Source organism: Bufo bufo, chromosome 1 (genome assembly GCF_905171765.1).
Source record: "Bufo bufo chromosome 1, aBufBuf1.1, whole genome shotgun sequence".
Taxonomy (NCBI): Eukaryota; Metazoa; Chordata; class Amphibia; order Anura; family Bufonidae; genus Bufo; species Bufo bufo.
Window position 1 is genome coordinate 72699064 of NC_053389.1, and position 25657 is coordinate 72724720.

Sequence of the window (25657 nt, forward strand, 5' to 3'; positions counted from 1 at the left end):
CACTTTTCTTTTCACTTTTTTCAGCTTTACTACATCCTGGCAGGATGTTTACAAGCAGAACTTCCTGTGTTCCTTAGCTTCCTGCTGGGTTTTCTAACCAATCCCAGCATGCTTTGCTCTGTAATGTTTCTCATGGCTTCCTCCACCTGCCACACTGTTCTTTTTGCAGTATCACGCCCCCTACACCTCATCTCCCCTCTCCTTGTTAGCTAGGCGGAGCAAGCCTACCTAACACTGAGACGGGAGTTTTTTTTAGGAATTTTATAAAGGTTTTTTTTGAGCTTGTAATATTTTTTAGAGGCGCTCCAGGGCCGGAACTACTCGGCTCCATCCATTGTGTGGTAGATGGATCTGGTAACTGCAGCACTGCTGTTTCTGAATGGGACAAAAAACTGCAGTAACCAGCTCCACCCAGTCCACAAAGGACGGAGCTGTGTAATTCTAGTGCCTGTTTCTAGGAGCTACTCCCAAACAACTGATCTGCGGAGTTGCGGGGTGTCAGAATAAGTCACCGGTATCTTATCCAAGGATAGGCCATCAAAATAAAATCCTGGAAAACCCATTTAAGGGTATTTTTGCAATAAGAATCTCACTTGACTTCTCACTTCTAAAATAAATATTGAAACGTCAATAACATGGACAGGCAAACTGAGGACAAATAAGAGAGAATCCAACAATCCAAAAGTTCAGACCAAGTAGAGGACCAGTTGTATCGGAAACATTGGGGCATGCTCATTGCATCTGAGATTGCCTGTTGTCTGAGGAGCAGCCTTTGTTAGATTTTATATTAAGGAAAACCTTTTTACTTTCTTCAGCCTTCAAGCACAGTTGATTGCTGGAAGTGTTACTTCGCAGCGCACAATATAGCTCATTACCCAGCATCCCCACCTCTCTCGACTATGACAAATAACTGATTAAATGCGATGGTACTGCTCTCCATGACCTCGCTTAATCATTGTCAGTCAGAGTCATTAACATTTTAGAGATCTCTCCCGTCTGTAGAAGCCTTCTACTGCATTGGTGGTGATTGTGAACTTCCACCCTTGTGATCCTTATAATTATTGATGTATAGATTTGTGATCTTGAGTGGAAGCAGTGTGGGCTTTTGGCTCGTCGTAACAGGCACCTGCTACATAGCCTTTTGAGTAAAAGTCAAATTTAGGATTTACTATTATCAGCAGTTATATGAATAAAACTATTGGTGATGGACCGTATGCTCTTTATATAGGGTGGCTCAGAACTTGGTGTACGCAGGAGACCTAAAACTTGGCCTGCAGGTGTTTCATTTGAAGGTATTTTTACGAAGGACATTTTAGAATCCTGTGCCCATTTGAACCCTTCCTGTGTTTGGGGTTGGCATGGTCTTCAACTTTTTGACTTCTTCATAAACTCTGTAGTACAGAATCCTGGCAGAAACCAGAGCATATAAGTCATTAAGTGGTTTCTATGAGGGTATTTACTTGATTCTTGAGCCTGGTTAGGGACTGAGAGGGACCTTCTCCTTGAGGAGAGAGCATCTGGTAGACCTCATCTTCGTACATTTTGGCCCAGATTTACTTGTCCTAAAGATGGGGTAAGTTTAGACAGGCTATCTGGACCTTCAACATTAGTGGCTCAGGCTGGATGATAAATAGACACTTTTCTATGTCTGTATACAGGGTCAGACTGGAGTTCTTTGGGCTCTCTAGATGAATTTATTTTTGGTGCCCAAACCCAATATTATCAAAGTCTAATTTAAAAAAAATTGGATTCAAAGAAAATAGACCCTAGTGACAAGTTATTGGTATTTTTGTCTTCTCCTGGACCTTTGGGGCCGATCATGTTATCAAAACCTGGACCCATCGGAGGGTCTTCTGGTACTGTAGTAGGTCAGTGCAATACTACTGGTTTGGCTCACTTTGAGATATATTTTTATGCCAGAATTGTGGAACAATTTTCGTGTAAAATGGCGCATCTTAGGCCCCGTACTGTTTCCACTAATACCAGCCCCTTTCTAAGCATATCAGCTGGAAAAAATTTAGCAACCCTAGATACAGTTAACTAAAAGGGAGAATTTTTCGTAAAACATCAAAATGTAGATTAACTGCCTGAAAATAACGCTTAAAACATACTTTGAGAAATGTATATATAAAAAAATAATTGTGGCTCACACGCTGTATGTATAAAGGGTAGCCTGCCTCTCCCACACTATTCAGAAACTGTATGTGGCTGGAGATGTATAGTTATCTGTTTTAACACTCCAAGTAGCATACACCAATATGAACTATGCTGCCACTATTAGATACACACTGTTACATATTCTCATCAGTAATTAGGCACACTATTCGTGTCACAGCAGCAATAGCGGTGACAGTATGGACTGAATACTTGCAAGTGCTTTATCTCTCATGCACTTTTATCTTATCAGCCCCTCCAGCCCAGCACAATCTCAGATCACTGCTATTGTTATGTACATGATCCCCTGCCTATAATCGCGTTCGCTCAACGCGTTACAATGTCACCACTAACACGGTGACATATCATCAGGAGCATAGTGTTACTGCCATAGGTGTAGATCGCCCCATACACTCGGCAAACAACTGCACCTTATGGCTACAGGGAGAAGACGCTGCACGCTAGTTCTGGCGCGCGCGCAGCATCAGAGGATCACAAGCCTCCGGCTCTGGTGCGGCCGCTGAGAGCCGCTCTGATATAGAAGGGGCCACGCCCCCTGTGCGGAGCTGTCGGCATCGCGGATCGCACTGTGAGGAGCGGTAAGTAGTGTTGAGCGAACTTGTGTTTTAAGTTCGGGGTCTAAAGTTCGGGTTATCGAAGAATAGCGTTATGGATTCTAAATTCCGTTATGGTCCGTGGTAGCGGAATCCATAACGCGATTCTTTGATAACCCGAACTTTAGACGCCGAACTTACAACACAAGTTCGCTCAACACTAGTGGTAAGTCCTCCGCCCCATATCTGCCCTATTCTTTACTTGCTAAGCGCACCAAAAGGGGGTAACATTGATTGGCAACAAGTAGCCTGAACCATCAGGGACAATTCATGAAGTATACAGTCACTGTATTTAGGGAAAACCAAGGGACATTTATCAATGCAGAATGGCATAATACTTGGTACATATGATACCACCTGCAACACTCTCCCAAATGCAGCGTTACCAGTAGCAACCGGAGGTGGACAAAAAAGCAGTCATAAGTGGCCATTATGAGGGAGGGGGGGATAATTTGAATATGAGGGACCTTCAGATCACATATGGTTTAGGGGGGCCATATGTAATCTGTAGGTCCCCCATTGACTTACATTGTGTGCCAGGACGGATCCGGCTCAGTTTCGTCAAGCGGACACCAAAACGCTGCAGGCAGTGTTCGGTGTCTGCCTCCAGAGCGGACTGGAGACTGATCGGAGGCAAACTGATGCATTCAGAATGTATTAAAGGCAAAACTGATCCGTTTTGGACCGCTTGTGAGAGCCCTGAACGGATCTCGCAAACGGAAAGCCAAAACATGAGTGTAAAAGTAGTCTAATAGTGGCAGCATAGTTCATATTGGTGAGTGTTAAAACAGATAACTATATATCTCCAGCCACACACACTGTTACTTTATACATACAGCGGTGTGAGCCACTCTTTTATACTTAACCTGAGTCTTGTTTTGGTGGGTAGCCACAAATAATTTTTTTTATCCATTTTGCAATAAAGTATACTTTAAGCGTTATTTTCAGGCAGTTAAGCAACCCTAGATACACCAAATTGTGCCAATTCTCAACACTTTTTAGACAGATTTTTGAGCAGACACATTAAATCTGGGCCTTTGTGCCGTTTAGGCTCAGTCCATATTGTGTCTGATCCCTACAGGTATGTTCTTCCTCGCTTTTCTCTTGGCATGAAACCAACTTCAAAGGGGATATCATTTGCATTACTCAGTGTTCAAGAATAGCACAAACCTGGCCATTTTGCTCCACTCATCTTGGGATGTCAAGGAAAGGTAAGGAAGGATACATCTGTACGTTTAACATATAAGCTGGGAAAAACTCCTGGCATATACGTTAAAAAGATCTGTAGGGCTCCACCAAGAATGTGATTTTGGCCTCCATCGGGCCATATCTTTTTCAGCTGTGTAGGAAAGTGCTTCTGCAGAAAAAAACATACCTGATATATACTTTCTTTTACCACGAGGCCCTATGGGTGACATATGCCATGTTATGCCTGTGTATTGGAGCATTGGCTTTTGTTTCTTGGTGGCTTGCTCAATTGGAAGGCTCACACTGTGTGAACTGAGCCTATCCCAGCCAAGGACATGTATATGAAATGACAGACCAGCTGCATACTGTAGCTCCTGAGATTTGTCCAGCCATGGTGAGACTATGGAACAGGGTGGGAGGCAAGATTTTCCTACAGCCATGTTGTTCTCTGAATGGCAGCTTATATCTCTAAAACCCGAGATTAGCCGTTTGCTCTCTGACTAGAAATGTACTAAGAACTCCACATCGCATCCCGATAAGTTGATTCCCAATACGTCTTGGCTCCATTGATTTTTTTTTTTCTTCTAAATAGTTTTCTTTTTAACTTGTCCATTTGCTGACTTAATGGTTTTTAGTGTTTGCCTTTTGAAACTTTGGTATAATGTGTTTTTCTGCCGGGATGGATATCGATAACCCAGGCTTTTTTCCATATGTTGTCGTTTGAAATGTAAAGATAGTTTTTTTTTTTTTCCTTTTTACTCTTCAGCCTTGAAGGACTCAAGATTTCAGCTGGTGAACTTCTCCAGTAGCGAATTGAGGGTTTCTCTCACAAACGTGTCCATCCACGATGAGGGCCGATACTTCTGCCAGCTCTACACAGACCCCCCACAGGAGGCGTATACGACGATTACTGTGCTTAGTAAGGAGGAGCTGCTTTCTCTTTCTATCCCTCCATTTCTGCCTATTTCATCTATCGAAGCATTGTTGTGATGCTTATCTTGCATTACTGTGTTCATTACTGATTCATTTTTGCTTTTCACTTCTACTTTTTCCTTGATTCTAGAGTTGTATCTTTCTTTTATGTAATTGTATAGTCTGAAAATCACTAAGGCTACTTTCACACTAGCGTTGTTTTAATCCGGCGTTCAATTCCGACACCGGAACTGCCCGCCGGATCCGGAAAAACGTGTGAAAACGGATTACATTTAAATCCTGATCAGGATTTTGATCACAATGAAAAAATGCATTGGAAAAAACGGATCCGCCATTTATGGACTTTAACTTTTTTTTCACATTTTTCGGGTTTAACATGCAAAAGCCGGATCCGTTTTGACTGAACACACAGTGCCAGATCCGGCGTTAATGCAAGTCAATGGGAAAAAGGCCTGATCCGGCGTTCAGTCAAAGTGTTCAGGCTTTTTGGCCGGAGGTAAAAATACTGCATGCTACGTTTTTCTGAAAAGCCTGATCAGTCAAAAAGACTGAACTGAAGACATCCTGATGCATCCTGAAGGACTGACTCTCCATTCAGAATGCATAGGGATAAAACTGATCAGTTCTTTTCCGGATTTGAGCCCCTAGGACGGAACTCAGCGCCGGAAAAGAAAAACGCTAGTGTGAAAGTAGCCTAATGTTGCCACATTCTGTTGACCTTTATCGGCATCTAATGTTTCATCTACATCTGTTGTCTACGGAACAATCTGTCCTGACTTCCTGCTCATTCTTCTTTTATTTCATGTTAATATTTATCTCTACAGCTTTGTTCATTTTATGTTATTGCTTTGATTTTTCACTTTTCTTTTGGCATTTCCTGCACTTTCGATAAGGCAGCTTAGTCAGTGATTGATCAGTATAAGGATCAGAAATAAACATCATTGCAAGGCTACATTTTTGCTTAGTCTAATTGACTTCTAGCTAAGGCTGGCCTTAGTGGTTCGATCAACAGCTATCTCTGCCAACCACTCCGTACACATGCATGCTCAGCTTGGACAAACGTGCATATGGTCTGGATGAGCAGTGGGGTCGTAAGCTGCTGACAAATTCCTGACAAAAAGATCAGTCATGTTGAACTTTAACAGCGCAGTCCTTCTCTCCCCTGACATCTGCCTCCTGGGAGAGAGTCAGGAGGTCCCCATACGCATTTGATTGTCAGCTGGTCTTTGTCCAACATTAAAGGGACTGTCCAAAACTGTAATATTGATGACCTTTACATAGGATAGGCCATCAGTATCAGATTTGTAGGGTCTGACTCCTGGAACCCCTCCACCAATCCACCATCTGAAAAGGTTCCAGCAATTGGACGATTACCAGGCACAATGCTATACATTCTGTAGTGACTGTGCTTACTACTTCATGTAGCTTGGGCCCCTTCACTTGAATTGGACGGAGTTGCACTAAGTTCCAGTATACATGGCAGCTACAAAGTGTACCGCTGTTGGCCTGGTAAACAAAGAGGCTGCAGCAGTCACATTAGGCCTATCCTAAGAATTGGCCACCAGTATTAAAGTTCTGTGTAGACCCTTTAATATAATGTGAAGGCCAGCTTAACTAACCTTGTGGCTAAAGCTGGTCATGCACATGCTGTTGATGGAGCTTCAGGAGCTGAGGACATAAAATTATTGATTCTGCCGGAATTGGTGGGTTTGACTTTTATGTGAAGTATTTTGCTAGCTTAAAGAGGTTTTCCAAGATCTTTTTTTTTCTGCTGACCTATCCTCTGGATAAATCATCAGTATCTGATCATGGACGTTCGACACCCAGGACCCCCTCCAATCAGCTATTTGAGAAGAAACCGGCGCTCACAGTAGCGCCACGACCTTCTCATAGATTTGCCTAGGCCTGTGATGGCTAACCTCTGGCACTCCAGCTGTGGTAAAACTACGACTCCCAAGATGCACACTTGCTTGGCTGTTCTCAAAACTTCATAGAAATTAATGGAGCATGCTGGGAGTCATAGTTTCACCACAGCTGTAGTGCCGGAGGTAAGACGTTACTGGCCTAGGCCATGTGGCGCCACTCTCATCGGTCTCATGGCCTGGGCGCAGCTCAGTCCCATTGAAGTGAATGGGGCTGAGCTGTGATACCAAGAACGGCCACTATACAATGTATAGTGTCTTCTCAAACAGCTGATCGCAGGGGCCCTTGGATGTTGGACGCACACGATCAGATATTGATGGGTTAAAGTATCTTGGAAAACCCCTTTAAACTTGGTCCAGATTGATGTTTCAGTTTGGCCTGATGTAGTAGTATTGACGCTTTTTATATAATCTCTAAGGCCTTACGCACATGGAAAATGTGGAACCACAAAACGTGGATGACCAACCTTATTTTTGGCGGCAAAAGGCTCTCCACTCACCCATTATTTTGCAGATCCGCATTTTGCAAACCCCACAATATGGTTGTGTGGATGAGGCCTAAGAATGATGCTGTTGTAGTCTTGAATTCTCCCATTCTCACCCCACACCCCATCTTTGTTGCGGTTTCAGTTCCACCAAACAACTTGGTGATTGATGTGCAGAAGGACACATACATAGAAGGTGACGAAGTAGAGATGAACTGCACAGCCATGGCCAGCAAACCAGCAGCAGTAATACGCTGGTACAAGGGGAACCAGGAGCTGGAAGGTGAGGACACGTTTTATGCACATTTATGATAATATGAAAATTCATACCATTCTATGAACGTACTGTAAGTTCATGATCTCCAGGCTGTGGCTATTCTTCTGCTGCAAATCTCAGCCTTCTGACAATTGTAGTATCAATGTAGCTGAAAAGCCACAGATCAATACTGTAACCTACAATAGACATAGACTGAAAGGAGACAAAACTTTGATTCTGTGAATAAACCATTGTCACTTTAACCTCCTAAAGCATGTTTGAGCCTTAAAGGAATTATCAAGTCCCATGATTTAAAAATATATTTTTTTACCTACATTCATTCATTATTCCAAACACTGCATAGTTAGCTCTTTCCTTCCCCTGTCCTCATCACTGCATTCTGGCAAGATGTTCAAATGCAGAACAGTTTTCCTCAGCTTCCTGCTGGGTTTGCTAAGGAATACGGGGAATGCTTTGCCCTGTAATGTCTCACAGGGCTTGCTCCGCTAACATGGAGAGGGGAGGGGTATGGGGCGTCACGCTGCAGAGAGAACAGTATGGCAGGAGGAGCAAGCTTTGAGAAACATTACGGAGCAAAGCATGCTGAGTTTAGTTAGAAAATCCAGCAGGAAGCTGATGAAAACAGGAAGTTCTGCATGTAAACATCCTGCCAGGATGCAGTGATGGCGAGAACAAGAGAAGGAAATCGCATAGCAATATGAGTGCTTGATTTTTGCTGGGACGAGTTGTATTTTTCTATTTTTCAGTGGAATTATTTGGTTATATATAATTTATTGCCTTTATTTAACTTTTCAAGGAAGGGAATACAAGAAACCAGTGATTACGTTCTTGTTTTCTTTTTCTTTTTTTTCCGCTGTTCAAAATTTGATATAAATGCAATGATACAAAATACTGTCCATTTTGTTTTTTTGTTTAGTCCTTTTGCACAGTAAAAATCTATTTTTTTTACACAAAACTATTTTCTTTCACTGTATTTACAGAGTCGTAGTCATGCTTTTTAAAAAAATCTAAATAGTTATGTGATAGCGTTTTCTTCCGTCCGTCCCTTTCTTTCTTTCTTCCTTCCTCCTTTCCTTTCCTTTCCTTTTTTTGTTCATTTATTTAGTTGTAGATTTTATGGGGACTATTTTGGTGTATATAAAACTAATTTATGTAAATTGTTTTGGGGGGGTGGAATGAAAAGAAAAAACAATAAATCCTCCTTTTAGTTAAATTCTTTTTTGTTCTTTGCTGTGTAGCATGAATAATACGTTATTTTTATTCAATGGGTCTTTAAAAAATAAAACTATTTTAGGTTTAATTTTGGGGGGACACTTTTATGAAACATAATTTTACTCTTTGATCAATTGACTCAAACCGATTGTAGTTCATCACTGAGATGAGTTATTTTTGTCAGAGCTCTAGACCATTAGTAAAGAACTTGAAACCAAGAAGCGGGTAATTCGCTTTTAGGGAGGCAGGAAGAGATCCTCTACAGAGCATGATAAAGGCTTCTCTGCAGAAAAAAGGATTGTGAAATTACATTTTAGATTGGGAAGCTTTAGATCAGGTCACCCTGACATCGTAGTGAGTGGTGAATACATACCCTGAGCTTTGATATGTATTTCAAAATTTTCCACAACCTGAGAGCTGCGATGCCCTGGAAACGCAGGAGGAGAACCAGAGATGAGAGTGATAATACGGTAGGCTAGATGAGGAACACAATAAATATTACATGAAGATCTAATGCTGTGGCTTTCCCTGGGTATTCACAGGCAGTAAAACAGAGGTGGAGGCCATGGACAATAAGATGTTCAGAGTTCGCAGTCAAATATCAGTCACCGTTCTTCGAGAAGATGATGAGGTTCCCTTTGTGTGTCTCGTTGACCATCCAGCTGTGAAAGACCTGGAGACCCGACAGTACATTGATGTGCAATGTGAGTAATAATATTGTTGGGCCCCATTGGATTTTACTACTTTAATGAGGTGGTTGAGTTAATGCTCCACAAAACTGCAAAATGTGTTCAGTTATGAATATTCTGTAATTTGAAAATTATCTAGGTCTAAGGGATATTCCTGCCCAAAACATTTCTAAATGTTAGGTCAGTGGGGCATCCAACAGACAGGACCCCTACCAGTCACTGGAATGGAGGACCCAGGTTCCATGCCCAAAGCCGCAAGAGGCCTGCAGACTCCCACTGATCTAACATTCATCACCTATTTAGTGTGAGATAAATGTTTTTGTCTAAAATATCCCTTTAATTAATTTATTAGATTCTCATTAATTCCCCCATCGCTTATGGCTGATGCCCCGGGAACACATTAGTATGTGTTCTAAGTCTGAGAGCTAATATGCAATCAATCAAAGCTGTGTATCTATAGGCCTATGAGTGACTGATATACCACCTACTGATGTCCACTTAGCTTATGAATCGTGTATGTGAATACTTGTCTATGAATATAAGGGGTTGTCCCCCTTAAGTAATATTTTTTTAAAAGGTTCATAATTGGTTAACAGGCTTACAGGTGCTTTATACTGATGACCTATCCTCAGTATGTGATCGGTGGGGGGCCTACTCAGGCATTCCCGCCGATCGGCTGCTTGAAGAGGCTGTAGTGCTCCAGTGAGCGCCACATGCTCCTTGCAGCTTACCAAGCACCTCACTGCATGATAGCGGCTTCACTTGATATCACATCTCAGCCCCATAAACTTGAATGGAACTGAACTGCGCCTAGGCCATGTGACCGATATATGTGACTTTACTGGCCTAGGAAGAGGCCGTGGTTCCCACTGGAGCACCTTAACCTCTTGAAACAGCTGATCATTGGGGGTGCCAGGAGTCGGGTCCCCACCGATCAGATACTGATGACCTGAGGATAGGTCAAACATAGAAAACAGAAAACCCCTTTAATAAAAAAAAAAATAATAAATAAAAAAAAGTCCTACTTGCCTCTGCCCCACCACTCCCATTGCTGTTTTTCTTGGGTCCTCCACCAGTCTCTACTTCCGGTCCTTCTTGACATTGGAAATGTGACTTCCCTGTTTGGTCATATTTCTGCCTCGATAGGGACAAGGTACTAGAGAACTGTAGGAGATCTGGGTAGCATCGGTACCGGTTGGTGAAGTGAATATCCATCTGGACTTGAGATCTGTATACTTTAGACTGAGCCCCTTCAATGCCTATTGCTTCAGCATTGCAGAGGCGCAATGTTAGGAGGACAATGCATCTCTGAAGACCTCTGCTGCCTTCAACACAGGGGGGGAAGATGGAATGGTGGACATATTTAGCTAAGCACAGATATTGCTTTGATATCATATATAATATTCAGTTCGAGGATACGCAGCCTTTGATATATGCTAATGTCAAATGTTGCCTTCACTTGCTCTTTAAATGTCAGCTGCAGGATTATGTAGAGACTGTAAGCTATTGGGGCACTTAAAAAGAGAACATAGACCTCATTATGTGTCTGAGCGTTACTTTGGTCCACCGCATGTAGCTTTTTATGCCGGATTCTCATGGCTGCTTTGTTTTTGTTTTTCCCATTTTTATTGTGATTCCTACCTTACCCGTTGTGCCATCTATAGATGACCATTAGCAGTTTCTGAAAAAATAAAATATGTAATCCAACTTATTTGCACATCTGTGTCCCTGATGACACCTGAGACAAGATGGTCAGTGGTTTATCCATCCAGATGTCCGTTAAGGATCCGTTTTTGTTTTTGCTCTCTGTATTCCACCGACACTGCTCAGATGAAAATTTTCAGAGCATCTCCTACCAATGGTCTGTCAAACAGGGACCAAAAATGGATGCCATCCGTGTTGTGTCCATTGTTTTCACAGACCCATAGACTTCAATGGGCGTGTATGTCCTGCATCATGGATCAAATTAGTGCATGTCTCCATGGTATTTTCACTGACACATGGTCCGTGGAAAATCACGTGTGATGATTAAAATCAATGAGTATGTGTGCTGTCCATGATTCACTGACGTGAATAAAGGCGGATTTACAGTGCGCGACACTCTGCCTGTCTAAATGTGCCGTTGATCACACGATGAGCAAGCGAAACGCTCGTTCATCGGGTGATCCTGTCGTTTGTGCAGGCACATCAATCATCGTATCTTGGCATAAGATTGTGCAGTCTAAACGGTGATTTCACAGTTCAGACAAGGACCCGTCTGTGGGTATAATATATCAAAGGTGGCAAATAAAGCAAACACTAGTCACAGATTACCAACCCTTAAAACGTAGCCTTTAATAAATCACATTAAAACAAAAGACCCAAATAACCCAAATCATGGTATAAAGAAAATAATAAAACAAAAAGTTAAGTATAATATAGTAAATGAGTAGGTACTCGGCACTAAAGGGCACAGGTAGGCAGGTGTTGGGCCTGATATTACATTTATGGGCTCTAACCCTACATCTGGCCCTATCTCCATACTGCCCTGCCTATAAACGGAATGGCCGCCCCGATAGGGGCCATCCCGTATCGGGAACCTCCTGAGCGCCCTAGGATGGCCCTGACTGGGGATAACCTGACAGCTACTATATAGCACTGTATGATAACAAGAGAAAAAAGTAGACACAAAAAATAAAGAATATATGTACTGGTTTAGAAAAAATACTCCTATATATCATTCCTGATTGTGGATAGGTATCAGGTTACGTCATAATCCCGATTGACGCCATGTTAATTCAGGATGTCATCGTTCCGACGCGTTTCATCCATATTATACTTGGGCTTATCAGGGTACATATTCAATAAGACCAGGATCAGATCAAAAAGGCATTCAATCAAACCCTAAAAGCAAGAATTGATGTATTGTATGTCACCATCAGCTCATTGATGTAATACGGTCTCCTTATGATAAGAAGACAACAAACAAATGTCTACTTGCGTGTCACCGATGTAAGCATAGGCGATGTTATCACCACAGACGCCGGGAGACCTCCTGATGGTGACGCAGGACAGATGTCTATTTATCTACATACAGGTCGCTGTGTTACACATTTACAGTTCTAACAAATATACTGGGCCCCGGCATGAAAACGCCAGCTATACCAAATTGATGTACTTATAAACGAATGATCTGTATATACCAGCTTTCCTATATATTATGGCGCACAACGTCTCATCGATAAATAGGTGATCTCTGTCTATTACTGCTCACCTTTTGATTGACATTGGCTCCTGCATGATGACATTGCCTATGCACCACAATGGATTTGAAATAAGACAAACAAGATGTGCTTTAACTGCAGACTGTCAGCTTTAATTTGAGGGTATTTACATCCAAATCAGGTGAACAGTGTAGGAATTAAAACAGTTTGCATATGTGCCTCCCACTTGTTACGGGACCAAAAGTAATGGGACAGAATAATAATCATTAATCAAACTTTCACTTTTTAATACTTTGTTACAAATCCTTTGCAGTCAAGTCTGGAACGCATAGACATCACCAGACGCTGGGTTTCATCCCTGGTGATGCTCTGTCAGGCCTCTACTGCAACTGTCTTCAGTTCCTGCTTGTTCTTGGGGCATTTTCCCTTCAGTTTTGTCTTCAGCAAGTGAAATGCATGCTCAATCGGATTCAGGTCAGGTGATTGACTTGGCCATTGCATAACATTCCACTTCTTTCACTTAAAAAACTCTTTGGTTGCTTTTGCAGTATGCTTTGGGTCATTGTCCATCTGCACTGTGAAGCGCCGTCCAATGAGTTCTGAAGCATTTGGCTGAATATGAGCAGATAATATTGCCCTAAACGCTTCAAAATTCATCCTGCTGCTTTTGTCAGCAGTCACATAATCAATAAATACAAGATAACCAGTTCGATTGGCAGCCATACATGCCCACGCCATGACACTACCACCACCATGCTTCACTGATAAGGTGGTTTGCTTAGGATCATGAGCAGTTCCTTTCCTTCTCCATACTCTACTCTTCCCATCACTCTGGTACAAGTTGATCTTGGTCTCATCTGTCCATAGGATGTTGTTCCAGAACTGTGAAGGCTTTTTTAGATGTCGTTTGGCAAACTCTAATCTGGCCTTCCTGTCTTTGAGGCTCACCAATGGTTTCCATCTTGTGGTGAACCCTCTGTATTCACTCTGGTGAAGTCTTCTCTTAATTGTTGACTTTGACACACATACACCTACCTCCTGGAGAGTGTTCTTGATCTGGCCAACTGTTGTGAAGGGTGTTTTCTTCACCAGGAAAATAATTCTTTGGTCATCCACCAGTTGTTTTCCGTGGTCTTCCGGGTCTTTTGGTGTTGCTGAGCTTCTTTTTTAAGGATGTTCCAAATAGTTGTTTTGGCCACACCTAATGTTTTTGCATCATTTTATAGTTTTTGTCCCCTGACATGGTGGTAGAGGGGTCTTTGTCTGTGCCCTCAAACTTTACACCTTTAAAGAAGACCTTTCATGGGTTTGTAGTAAGTGAGATAAATATCTGTACCTGCGGGGTACCCCCCACTGATGCTGCCACCCAGCCTGTTTTTTTTAAAATAGCGCTCCTGCACCCGGTTATGGCCCCCCACAAATTTCCCGCTCAGTATGCGAATACTGAGCATCAGAGCAGTCGGGAGGAGACGCAGTCTTCTCTGTGGGCGTCTCCTTCTCCCCTGGCTGTAGTGCTGTCCAGTCACAGCCGGGGGCGTTGGTATTACACGTAAAGGCTCTTCTCTCTGCCGCACCCTCTGCACTTTGATTGACAGGGCCAGATGTGATGATGCTTTCACTGCCTTGCCCTGTCCTGTCAATTAAAGTTCAGAGGACGCAGCAGTTGCAGAGAGAGCGGAGCCTCTAGGTCTAACAGCAGCGCCCCCATTGCTCCTAGAGACTAATTGGCATATATTAAAACATAATTTTCGCAGCAATGCAGACACATATAAACACGGGACCAACACAGATGTCTTCAGCTGCCAAGTGCACATACAACAGGTCGGCCAGTGTCATAGGTACAAAACTGCTGACAGATTCCCTTTTAACCACCCTAGGGTCAAAATAATGTGTGTGTAAGTATATATGTGTGTATATGTATATAAATATACATATATAAATATATAATAAATATATATATATATATATATATATATATATATATATATATATATATTTATTTATTTATTTTTTCCTATAGATTATACTCGTGAAATATAAACCATTCCTACTGATTTACACCTCCTCTCCACGTGTCTTATACCTTGGCCTGTTCGCAGGTTTGAGCTTTTTAAATTCCTTTGGTGGAAACTAATAATTGCATTTCTCACTGTTTCCAGTTATTACCGACCTTTATATTTAGTGAAAACTGTGCAAAACTAAACCAAAACCAGGCTGTTTATTAATCAAGGTCTTCGATTCGCAGACTGAGAACTGCGGTTGATCTAGCCACCAGGGGGCGATGGCGGCAGAGCAGAATACAAGCAGGTGTGCTAATTACAGCGCGTCTGGTGCTCTCGTCTCTGCATCTATTATTCTATCACTCCGGAGAGGTTTGTCTCTGTAATATCATTAGTGGAGTCTCTCCCAGACGTATGTAGAAATTTCTTTGACTTTTATTTTTATTTGAACGCATACCTAGAGATTGTAGTTCAAGCCTTTTGTGCTGCTCTAATATCCCGCACACACGTCCCCGTCAGACCATGGATTTCTGTCACATTTAAAGGGGCAACAGGTTTACAAAATGTCATGAATCATAGATACTGCCATTTATAGCTGCATCCCAACAGGAGCAAACTGGAAATGGAGGAAACGTTGGCTATGAACATTAGAGCAACGCTTGTTCAGCCAATAGCTGGTCCTCACCCCCCACCACCACCATACACATGCATGCTCAACCCAAGCATGCATGTGTTCAGAATGGCAGAATAAGCCAATGCTGGACATCTTCGTCGGAGACTTATCTCCCCTGAGAACAAAACGGTTGTGTATGTTGAAATCGAGCCACCCGATCTTTCTTTCCCCTGACATCGGGGGAAAGTCAGGGCACCTGCATGTACATTAGATGGTGGACTGGTCCAGATGAAATCAGTAGGTTTAGGAGACGTGTGGGGCTACCTTAACGCAAGGCTGTCCTTACTTTGTAGCAGGGCCCCAAGGCCTAGGAAGAAGCCTAAGTGCTGTGGCCTCTTCTTAGAGCTGATGGGTGGGGGTAACGGGAGTCAGACACCCGCCGATCTGTTATCAACTACCTATCCTGAGGATAGGCCATCAATATCTAAATCCTGGAGAACCCTTTTAAGTATGATATGATCTCTTTGGCCAGTGATTGCCTGCAGAGGACCATGGCCCGATAGAGCTTCTGCCTATTTTTTTTATTTACTTCACAAGTACGGTTGTATTAATTTTAAAAATGTTGTCTTGTTTGCAGATTTTTGAAAAAAGTTGTAATTCTTAAAGCCACCATCTGGTTCAAGAAAAAAAAAAATCCTATTCACTGAGGAACAAACCGAGCTCTAACCTGGTGACCTCCTTTTTCATTTTTTTTATCTAGAGATCTTTTAATTCCCGGGCTCCTCTTGCCTTCCAAGATGGCCGCACCACTTTTAATGTGAACCGCGCATTTGGTAGCACAAGACTCTTCCTGCCGCCCTTGGATTGGCCAACAGTTCTTGCACAGGGTATTGCAGGTCTGCAGCTAGAAAGATAGTGCCCTGCTTTTTAGAAGTATTCTGTGCGCTCCCCAGTTAGGTTACATGCACACGACCGTATGTGTTTTGCAGTCCGCAAATTGCGGATCCACCAAAAAAAACAGATGACATCCATATGCCATCGTGTTTTGTTTTTTTTGATGATCCATTGCCTAAAACGAATAGAATAGGACATGTTCTATTTTTTTTGCGGGGCTACGGAACGGACATATGGATGCGGACAGCACATGGTGTGCATTTTTTGCGGACCCATTGAAATAAATGGGTCTGCATCCTATCCGCAAAAAAACAAGCAGCGTTCGTGTGCATGTAGCCTTAGTTTGTTCGTTTTAGAACTTGAACCAGGGAGTCACTTTAAATACGTCCTATATCTAAGCACCTAGGTAACCACAACTGCATTCACACCCGCACATGTGCAAAAGTGCCTAGATCTGCATAAAATCACAAAAAAAATCTTAAAATTTGGCCAAAAATAACCCCCCACTCAACCTTTTCATATTTCCTTTAACTGTTCTAGTTTTTACCATTTAAAGCAATAGGAAAACTTTACAAACTACCAAAGTTAGCACACATCTCCCATACATCTCCCATAGGCTTTAATGTTAAAAAAAAATAATAATAATGATGACGCAATAGTGCACATATAACTTTATTTTACTGGACACCTCTGTATAGATTGATGCAGCCAAAAAAAGGTATACCGCTGTATACAGCCTCTGTCGGATGAAAGGGTCCTATGAGTACATTTGACGTATACAGTAGGAGTTTTCCTGCCGACTACGCCAAATGTTCAGTGCAAACCCAAACAAAAACCCGGCATATAAGCCGGAAAGTGGCCAGATCCCATTGTAGTCAGTGGAGGGTTGAGCAGTTTCTGGCTTTGCCGAAAACGGTGAACTCTGGCATTCTGTTCCTCTGCTGGAACAGCCAACCGGGTTTCTGACACTGATGTGAACGTACGCTTACGGCACAGGTCCCGACTTGGAGCTCCATTTCTTTTACATGCCCAGCTGAGGAAAGAAAAGACCTCCTTTGTGCATCCAAAATGGCTACCTGGGATAGTCCTAAAACGTCTAGCTTTATTTTACTGGATACCTCTGTATAGAATCTGAGGTAAACTGATGTATATAAGGTATATTTGACAGATATACGAGCCTGATGGAGGCCGGATGACACTTTTATGGCCTCTATCGGGTGACGGGGTCCTAGGAGTATGATTGAAGTATACATTGGAAGTTGTCCCGCCGACTACGCCAAATGTTCAGTGCAAGCCCAATGTGAATGCACCTTTTAGAACTTGACGCAGTTAAGATGTTTTGTCAAATTCTCCTCCCGATGACGTCTCCATCTACAAGATGATGAAGCGTTTCGGCTGAGTCCTAATAAAGTAGCGGCTGCTTTCCTGATATCCATAATACATTAGCAGCCGTGTTTGTGATGTGTACGTCCCAGTCCAATCTGCTGTGTGTAGAAGTGCACGGTTTATTCCTATATTAACGGTCAAATGACTTCAGTGTTTACACAGGAGCAAATTAGTCAAACGAGCGGCATGTTCCTAGCAACAAAACTGGCAGGAAAACATTGCGTTGCTAGTGGCGGAGAGCCGACTGCAGCCTAATTCTGCTAACAAATGAAGGAGCGAGCAGTGCAGTTATAGGCTGCAGCACATTTCTATGTGCAGCACTGTATACGTAGTGCTAATGAGAGCCGCCAGATCAGCCTGGTTAACCGTATATTCCCTGTTCCACACATTTTCATTTAAATATGTAGTGAATGTATGAAGCATATGAGTATTAATTGGTACCACAGTACTATACGTCCCCCAGATGAAATATTTAAATGTATAGGAAGTACCAATGCCGCAGGATTTCCGTAGGCCTCGTGACTGGAATGCCCGAGCACAGCACTAGTAATAAACGGTGTAATGTGCAGTCGTCAGACCTCTCCTGCTGATCCTATGGAAATGAGGCACTTTGCTGTGGCTCAGCCACCCCACTTGCAGGTGCTTTTCCCCCCATTTTTGATCACCGAGTTCTCCATATGTCAGGCTGATTGCTTCTTCGAGATGGTCCTCCTAGCCCTGGTTGTAAATTCTCATGTGTCAGCCTCAGAGACATTGTTCATCACTAATGATAGGCAATCTATAATGAGGGCACCCATTTATTTTATTTTTTCGATTGATTACCAAACAAATGCTCCAGTTCAATCCATTTAGAAGATGACCTCCAAACTGATTTCCATTATTACTCACTTCAGTGACTACATGTACTCTCAGGGATCACGCGAGGCCTTAGCCCCAAGGTTACAGCTTTCAGTCAAGGTTCTTCGAGGGTAGTTCTAGCTGTGGTTAGTTACATAAGGATTCTACTACAGTGTATGTATAAATTATACAATGTGTTTATGGTCCAACTCTGGATTCTAGTCTGGTACAGTAATATAGTTAGGCAAGATTATTGTCGAAATGACTCCTTATACTCGGTTCACACTAGGGTTAGGAGATCTGATAGCCTGTTCCACTGGTCTGGTCAGCATAAATGCCGGATGTCAGCCAAACAAAAACCTGTCCTGCCGAAACCTTGCATATATGCTGGAAAGTGGCCAGATCCCATTATAGTCAATGGTGGGTAGGACAGTTTCCGGCATTATCGGACTATACCTAAAACGGTGAACTCTGTCAGGCTGTTTCTCTCCTGGAACAGCCAACCGGATAGTAGTGTGCTGTGCAGCAAAGGACTATGTGCCACAACCGCAATAGTTTACCTCAAATTGTACCATTATAGCATGAATTGCAGCAATTTTTGGGCAAGTACAGGTGAAGCACACAAAACAGTCTGTTTCTCCTGTGCTTGCTGCAAACCCATGACAATGTAAAGCAGCTGTGGTTTTGCCGTGCAGTTCTCAGCCACATGGCACACTATCACAGAGTCACCGTAACGCCAGCCTTGATGTTAAAACCACCGACAGGTAAACTAAATAACATTGACTGTCTTGTGACAATGGCACCTGTCAAGGGGTTCGATATTGAGCAGAGCAGCAAGTGAACGGTCAGTTCTTGATGTGGTGGCAAGACTGTATCTGAGTATCTCCATAACTGTAGCTCTTGGGGGGTGTTCCCAGTATGCAGTGGTTTAGTACCTACCAGAAACGGTCCAAGAAAGAAATCTTGGAGAACTTCTTTAAGCATAAATTGGACAACCCCTTACTAGGATCTGCTGCTGACGTCTTGGTGTCATATACCATAGAATCACCTTCAGATATCTTCGACAGTCCATGCATCGATGAGTCTGAATATTGGGCAAGTGGTTGCAGTGTTATTGCTGATGAATGTAGATTGAAAGTAGGCTACTTCACCCTCTTTGGTCCACTGAACTATTGTTTAACCTTGAGTGAAGTGATAATAGTTCCACCGTAAGGAGATTGATTTAGATTTTGGTATATAATAGAGTAGTGGTTTCCAATCTGTGCTCTTCAGCTATTGGGAATTTACAGCCTGCGGCAGACAGGGCATGCATCTACTAGAAGATTTCCTTCAGATGGAGAACCACAGCTTGGAGGCCAATGGCTTTGCTCTTTTTGCTCTTCTCTAATAATGGCACCCGAGAAGTTATACATTTTGTATAGCTGGATTGTGTGTAGATGAGCGATTCTTATTCAGTACCCAATACCTGTCACCATGTAACATGTCTATAAAAACCCTACCTCAACGCATCAGTTCCATTTTTTTGTTCTAAATCAAATTTTCTTCTTCATACATCTTAGAGCTGCTTATTCGTCCTCCATAATGTATCTAAATTGAAAGTATTGTGAAGTAATGTCTCCGTAATTGGCAAACAGAAATGATCTGATCTTCTTAAATTGGCAGGTAGTGGAATTTCCAGCGACTCTTAATGTGTAATTCATTTATTCAAACTTAATGTCCATTAACATTTTGCGAGAGCTCGTTAGCTTTAATAATGCATTTCTACCTTTAGCTTCAGCCACCAAAAGCCAGATTTAGATCAAAGAGATGAAGCTTCATCAGATAATAAGACTTCCCCTGGCTCCTGATGTCTCCGGCCTTTCTCCTGCCCTTGATGTCAGAGGTGGTAGCACAGAGAGTGGTGGTAGTGGAATTAATCCACTGGAGCGCATCCCAATGTGACAAGATTCTTATTTTACACTGTAGGAAATTGGAGGCCAATTTACTGCTTAAAGGAAAATCCAAAACCCTTGCGACGCGTACACTGTCTATCACTGCTGATATTATTGTAGGACTTTACCTAGAGGGTTGACATTAATAAGGCCATAAATAACAGAACAGAATATATATAAATATAACGGAGTACAATTATTCGTTTCTTATGGCTTAAAATTCCACCTCAATGAACTGTTCTCAAGAACTTCACCTATAGGGGGCATTGTTTACATTTTACTTGTCTGTGCAAGCCACTTGTGTAACCTTGATAATTTTGTAGTTCTTTATGGCCGTATCCTACCTTATGGACTACTAGAGAATAAATTAACCCTTACAGAGGTTGTCCCACATAACTATTCTACATTTTTTTTAAACCAGCACCTGGATCTGAGTACAAAAAATTTAGTACAGCTACTGAGGAATTCAATAAAATGAATCTGTATGGCGCCACCTGGTGTTTGTTCTTTTCTTATTTCTCTGTCCACCTTGCAGAGGTGGACACACATGCTCACTTCCAGCATTAAACTGCCATCAGCCCTATTTTCTGTTGTGACCGTTATGAGGAGAGATCTTCAGCAGAAAAGAAACGCCTAAACCCCTACAACTTCTGTGGAAAAACACACCCCTGAGCTGCCATCTTAAAAAATAGGCAATGAATGCTGTCTTTGGATCCATGTGAGGTACAGGGCTGGTTCTAACTTTGTTAGCAAGATTGTCCTGTTCTATATGATGTCTGATTTTCATTTTTACATTAATCATGGGATAACCCCTTTTAAGGTACCCATGCGCCTCCTGTAACTGGGCTGATCGATTGTTCTGCCAAAACCGATTTTTCGCGACTTTCCCATACACTTTCACGCTCTGCTTGGCCAAGTGTGTATGTGTTTTCAATAATGAGGGAGGACAAATCCGCTGCCAGTCATCTCTGGCAGTGACTTACCTCCTAGGAAATCGAAAGAAGTGGACGTTAAAAGTCAACATGTGTGATCCTAACCCCCACTCTTCCCACATACACAGCAATTGTCAGCCGACCCTGCTGAAATCTGGTTCGGTCAAGAGTACTCTATTGTGTATAGGGGGCCTTAACCCTCTACAATAATGGTTTTTTAATTGAACTTAAAGGGGTTGTCCCATGAAAAATATTCCAAATCTTTCAAACCAACACCTGGATCTAAATCTATTTTTTATTTTTTTTTACATTACTCATGGGATAACCCCTTTAATTTATTTAAAGTTAAAGTGGATCTTTCATGGCTCCTATAGTTCCCTTGTCTGAAAGCGGCTTATAACAGAGGAAGATACACTGAGGTTGATCTATAGTTTTCTATTAATTGTATTCATGCTGGTAAAATAGTATCAGGACTCCCAGCGAGAGCCTGAGAGTCCTGCTTCCCCCACCCACACTGAGTGATTGACAGCCATACATTGTATATAAAATCATTCAGGTAAAGCTGTCAGTCGCTCGGTGGGAGCGGGGAGGAGGGCTCATGGGCTATCATTGTAAGTCCTGGTTGTATTTTAAAAGCTTTTATATAAAAATGCTAAAGAAAAAATTGATATAGCTGAGCTCATCATCTCCCCCCTCTCCTGTACTCCTCTTAGTGAGTCCAGAGAGCTGCTTCAGTAGTTTTGGAGCATTAGGGCTAGAACTATCTTTGGTTGATGATCCTGAGAGCTGTAATCCAGCTATTTCTTATCAGGTAAAGTGGGTAAGAAATACAGCAGATGCATCGCATTACAGCATCATTTCTAAAACTTCTAGGGCCATTTCTTTGAACTGATTCTTTAGTAGAAGCAGAACTGCATTTCTGGAAGACCCTTTACAAACCTTTTATGTATTGACGTAACATATTTTTTTGGGCAATATAATCTGCCTGGTATCTGCTCCCCCATTTCCACTAAGTCTGGCTAACCAGAGGTTTAATGCTAATTTGCTGGTCAGATGATTACAAATAAAAAATAAAATTTAACCTACTGTTTTAAGTCAAGTTTTTAGGAACATTTTTAGATTTTTAAAGGGTTTTCTGGGATCTAAATAATGATGACCCATCAGCAGGATTTCTAGTCTGGGAAGGTCTGAATCCTGGCAATTATGCCATGCAGCTGTTTGAAGAGGATTGCAGTCCATTCTATAGCTGCTGTGCTTGGAATTGTAGCTCCATTCCATTCATTTTGAATGGGACCGAGCTGCACAAAGGTCATGTGACTGATGGATGTGATGTCATAGGCCCAGGATCGGCAGAATTGCCTGGAGTCAAGTTTGCACCAATCAGATTTTGTTGTCCTATCCTGAGAAAATCCAGAAAACCTATCTGGCCACTGATCTTCAGAATAGACTGATACTTCCTGTTCTTTCACATTTTAGCAGTTATCTCATTATCGTCACGGACAGGATGACAATGACCAGTAACACCTGTATCTAGATAATACTAAATCCACCCATCACAATAGGTGATGGACGCAGATGACCTCTTCCCCTCCTCCCTGCACAATGACCTCTGCACAGGTCACAGAGCGTGCCCACAACACTCTCCTATAGAAGTCAATAGATATCTCCAGACAATAGGTTCTGTGGTCCATGTGGATGCTGAAAGTTGTTCAAGCAACAGGGCTGCTCCCATAATCATGTACAGAAAATAAGGAAAATCTACAGTTGGAAAACAAAAATGTGATAAACCATAAATAATTACCGGTAGTATCTGATTTAAATTGTAAAAAAAATATTATAGGGGATGCACTCCTTTTAATAACAGGGTAGAAGACCTCAAACTTCATTAAGTCCTTCCTTGTCTCGACTATATATAAGGAACGGTATATATGTTGTATCCTCTTATTTTGTCTTTATTTAGTTGTTTTGTTTTTTTGCTATGTACAGTACTGCATTTAGTTTTTTTCTACATGTCCCTATAATGTTCTATTGTATGCAGCTCTCCATCAGCGTTGGTATGGCCTCACCTCCCTATGTGCATCGTCCCTTCTTGCTCTTTGTCTTTGCCTCTGTTGTTCAAGGTCAAATAGGGACAGTTACAGGTCTTAAAACACTAATCCATCCCTATAGAGGCCTTGTGCGTATGAAGCATCTCTGCTCTGCTCCTCTCCTCCGCTTATGTGTCGTCCCCTCCCTCGTGTACTGCTCAGAACTGCATTGTGCACCCAAGCTGAGAGCAGCCCATTACTGGCCTGGCGCACACACTGTGTCTCTCCGTTATATATGACACTCGGACGGATGTATCAGTGTGGAACATGGCATAGATCTGTAGCTTCACCTCAGCATGAAGGCAAATGAGTTTCCTTCAGCCTGAGCTGCTTCAAGTGTGAAGCTTGGTCTGTAGAAATAGATTTCATGTTACTGTGATATAAATCCGACCGGCTTTTATTTCCTCTCAGCCTGCTCTCTTCACATTGCATCACATGCCGGGACCCTCATGTCAAATGGCTTGGCACATATAAGCATCTCCGCTCTAGCCCCCCAGTGGTCTCTGGATCTACCATATGTAATGGTTATGATGAGTAGGTAGGCTGACCTTGTAGGTGCCCTTTCCCTGACTCCTCTCTTTCTTCCAGACTCTCTTCCTTCTGTCTCTTGACTTACCATTGATTTTCCACTCTCCTTTTTAGAAAGTTCTTCCTTTTCTTGTTCGCATTCTTCTGCTCGTTCTTCCTTTCTTCTACTTACTTGCACCACTTTATTAAATTCATCTATCATACCCCAGTCATTTTCTTCGCCTGCTGCTGCTCCGTGTCCTCCTCGTCCTACAGCCTTCTAAGATGCTTGAACGCTCCCCAGGACACCAACTGGCTTGAGCTTCCTAGGAATCGTTTGGTTGTTTTGAACAGCCCTAGCATTAAAACTACTATGTCTTGACAGTAGCACCTCTCAAGGGATGTGATATATTAGTCAGACAGCGAACAGTCTGTGTTGAGCGACTTTGACAAGGGACAAATTGCCTTGGCCAGATGATTGGGTCAGAACATCTCCAAAATTGACAGTTTTGTGGGTTTTTCCCAATATGCAGTGGTAAGTACCTGCCAAAAGTGGTTCAAGGAGAGACGGAAAGTGAACTGGAGACAGGGTAATGGGTGCTCATGGCTTATTAATGGACATGGACAGTGAAGGCTAATCCTTCTGATCAAATTCCACAGAAGAGCTACTGTAGTTCAAATTCCTGAAAAGGTTATAGCTGCTTTTAGCAAAAAGGTGTATGTACAGAGTACATTGAAACTTGCTGTGTATGGGGCTGTTTAGTCTCATAGTACATAATAGGTATGTGGTGTTAAAGGGGGTTTCCAGGATTTTGATGCTGATTGCCTATCCTCAGGATAGGTCATCAATATCAGATTGATGGGGGTCCAACTCCCAGCACCCCTGCTGATCTTCTGTATGAAGAGACTGCGATGCTCCGTAAGCTCTTAGGCCTCATCCTAGGCCAATGACGTCATGTTTATTGTTCACATGTCCTAAGTACAGTTCAGTCCCATTCAAATGAATGGGGCTGAGCTACAATACCAAGCACCGCTACTCTCCAGTGGACGCCACTGTGCTTGGTAAGCTGCAAGGAGGCCACGACATTCAGCAGAGTTCCGGTGAGTGCCGCGGCTTCCTCAAACAGCAGATCGGCAGGTTGCAAGAATTGGACCTGAGGGTAGGCCATCAGTATGAAAATCACAGATAACCCCTTTAATGTTATGTCTGATCAGTAGTCCCGGTTAATTCCGCCTTCTGCTGGACAGCTATACCATAATGTGTAGTATTGCATAGTTATTATTGCATAGTTAGGCTCCATAATTGTTAATTTATGAGCTATTAGCCTCAACAAATAGTTAATATGGCCTAAGGCATTCTGAAACTTTTGACTGAAAGATCTTTCAATCAGCAGAGATGGCTGATTCTCCCATTAGCATGTATGTTCGGCTTGACCAAGCCAGCATGGTAAATCTGTCAAGGCAGGGAAGGAAATCTACCAGGTTGGATAAAACATTAGTCAGTAGTTAAAAAGGATAAGCAGTTCCCAATACTATAGGTAAAAGTAAAGCACTAAAGTGTAAGGTTAGATTTTGGCTGCTGTTGTAATTCACTGAAACATCCAGAGGTTCCTTTTTGTAAATTTCAGTGTGCCTAACCCATAGTTCAGGTGGCAGATGTTACACCACATCACAATTTTCCTTAGAAACATGCAGTTTTTGGAAAGTCGCCCTACTACCAGCCTGAGTCCACTGCCAATAAGGCGGGATGAGAACTTACTTTGAAAAAGAACCAATTAGGTTTGAAATGTGTA

At 42.4% G+C, this 25657-nt stretch overlaps 1 protein-coding gene across 4 annotated transcripts in view; it reads left to right on the plus strand.

Moving 5' to 3' along the window:
- The window catches only part of CADM1 (cell adhesion molecule 1), a 277335-nt gene that overhangs the window by 177814 nt on the left and 73864 nt on the right, over window positions 1–25657 (plus strand). For all 4 annotated transcript variants that reach the window (XM_040426205.1, XM_040426210.1, XM_040426215.1 and 1 more), the window contains exons 3-5: window positions 4723–4875; window positions 7442–7579; window positions 9328–9489. In XM_040426205.1, coding sequence (XP_040282139.1) covers window positions 4723–4875; window positions 7442–7579; window positions 9328–9489 — 453 coding nt within the window. The remainder of the gene's footprint in view (window positions 1–4722; window positions 4876–7441; window positions 7580–9327; window positions 9490–25657) is intronic.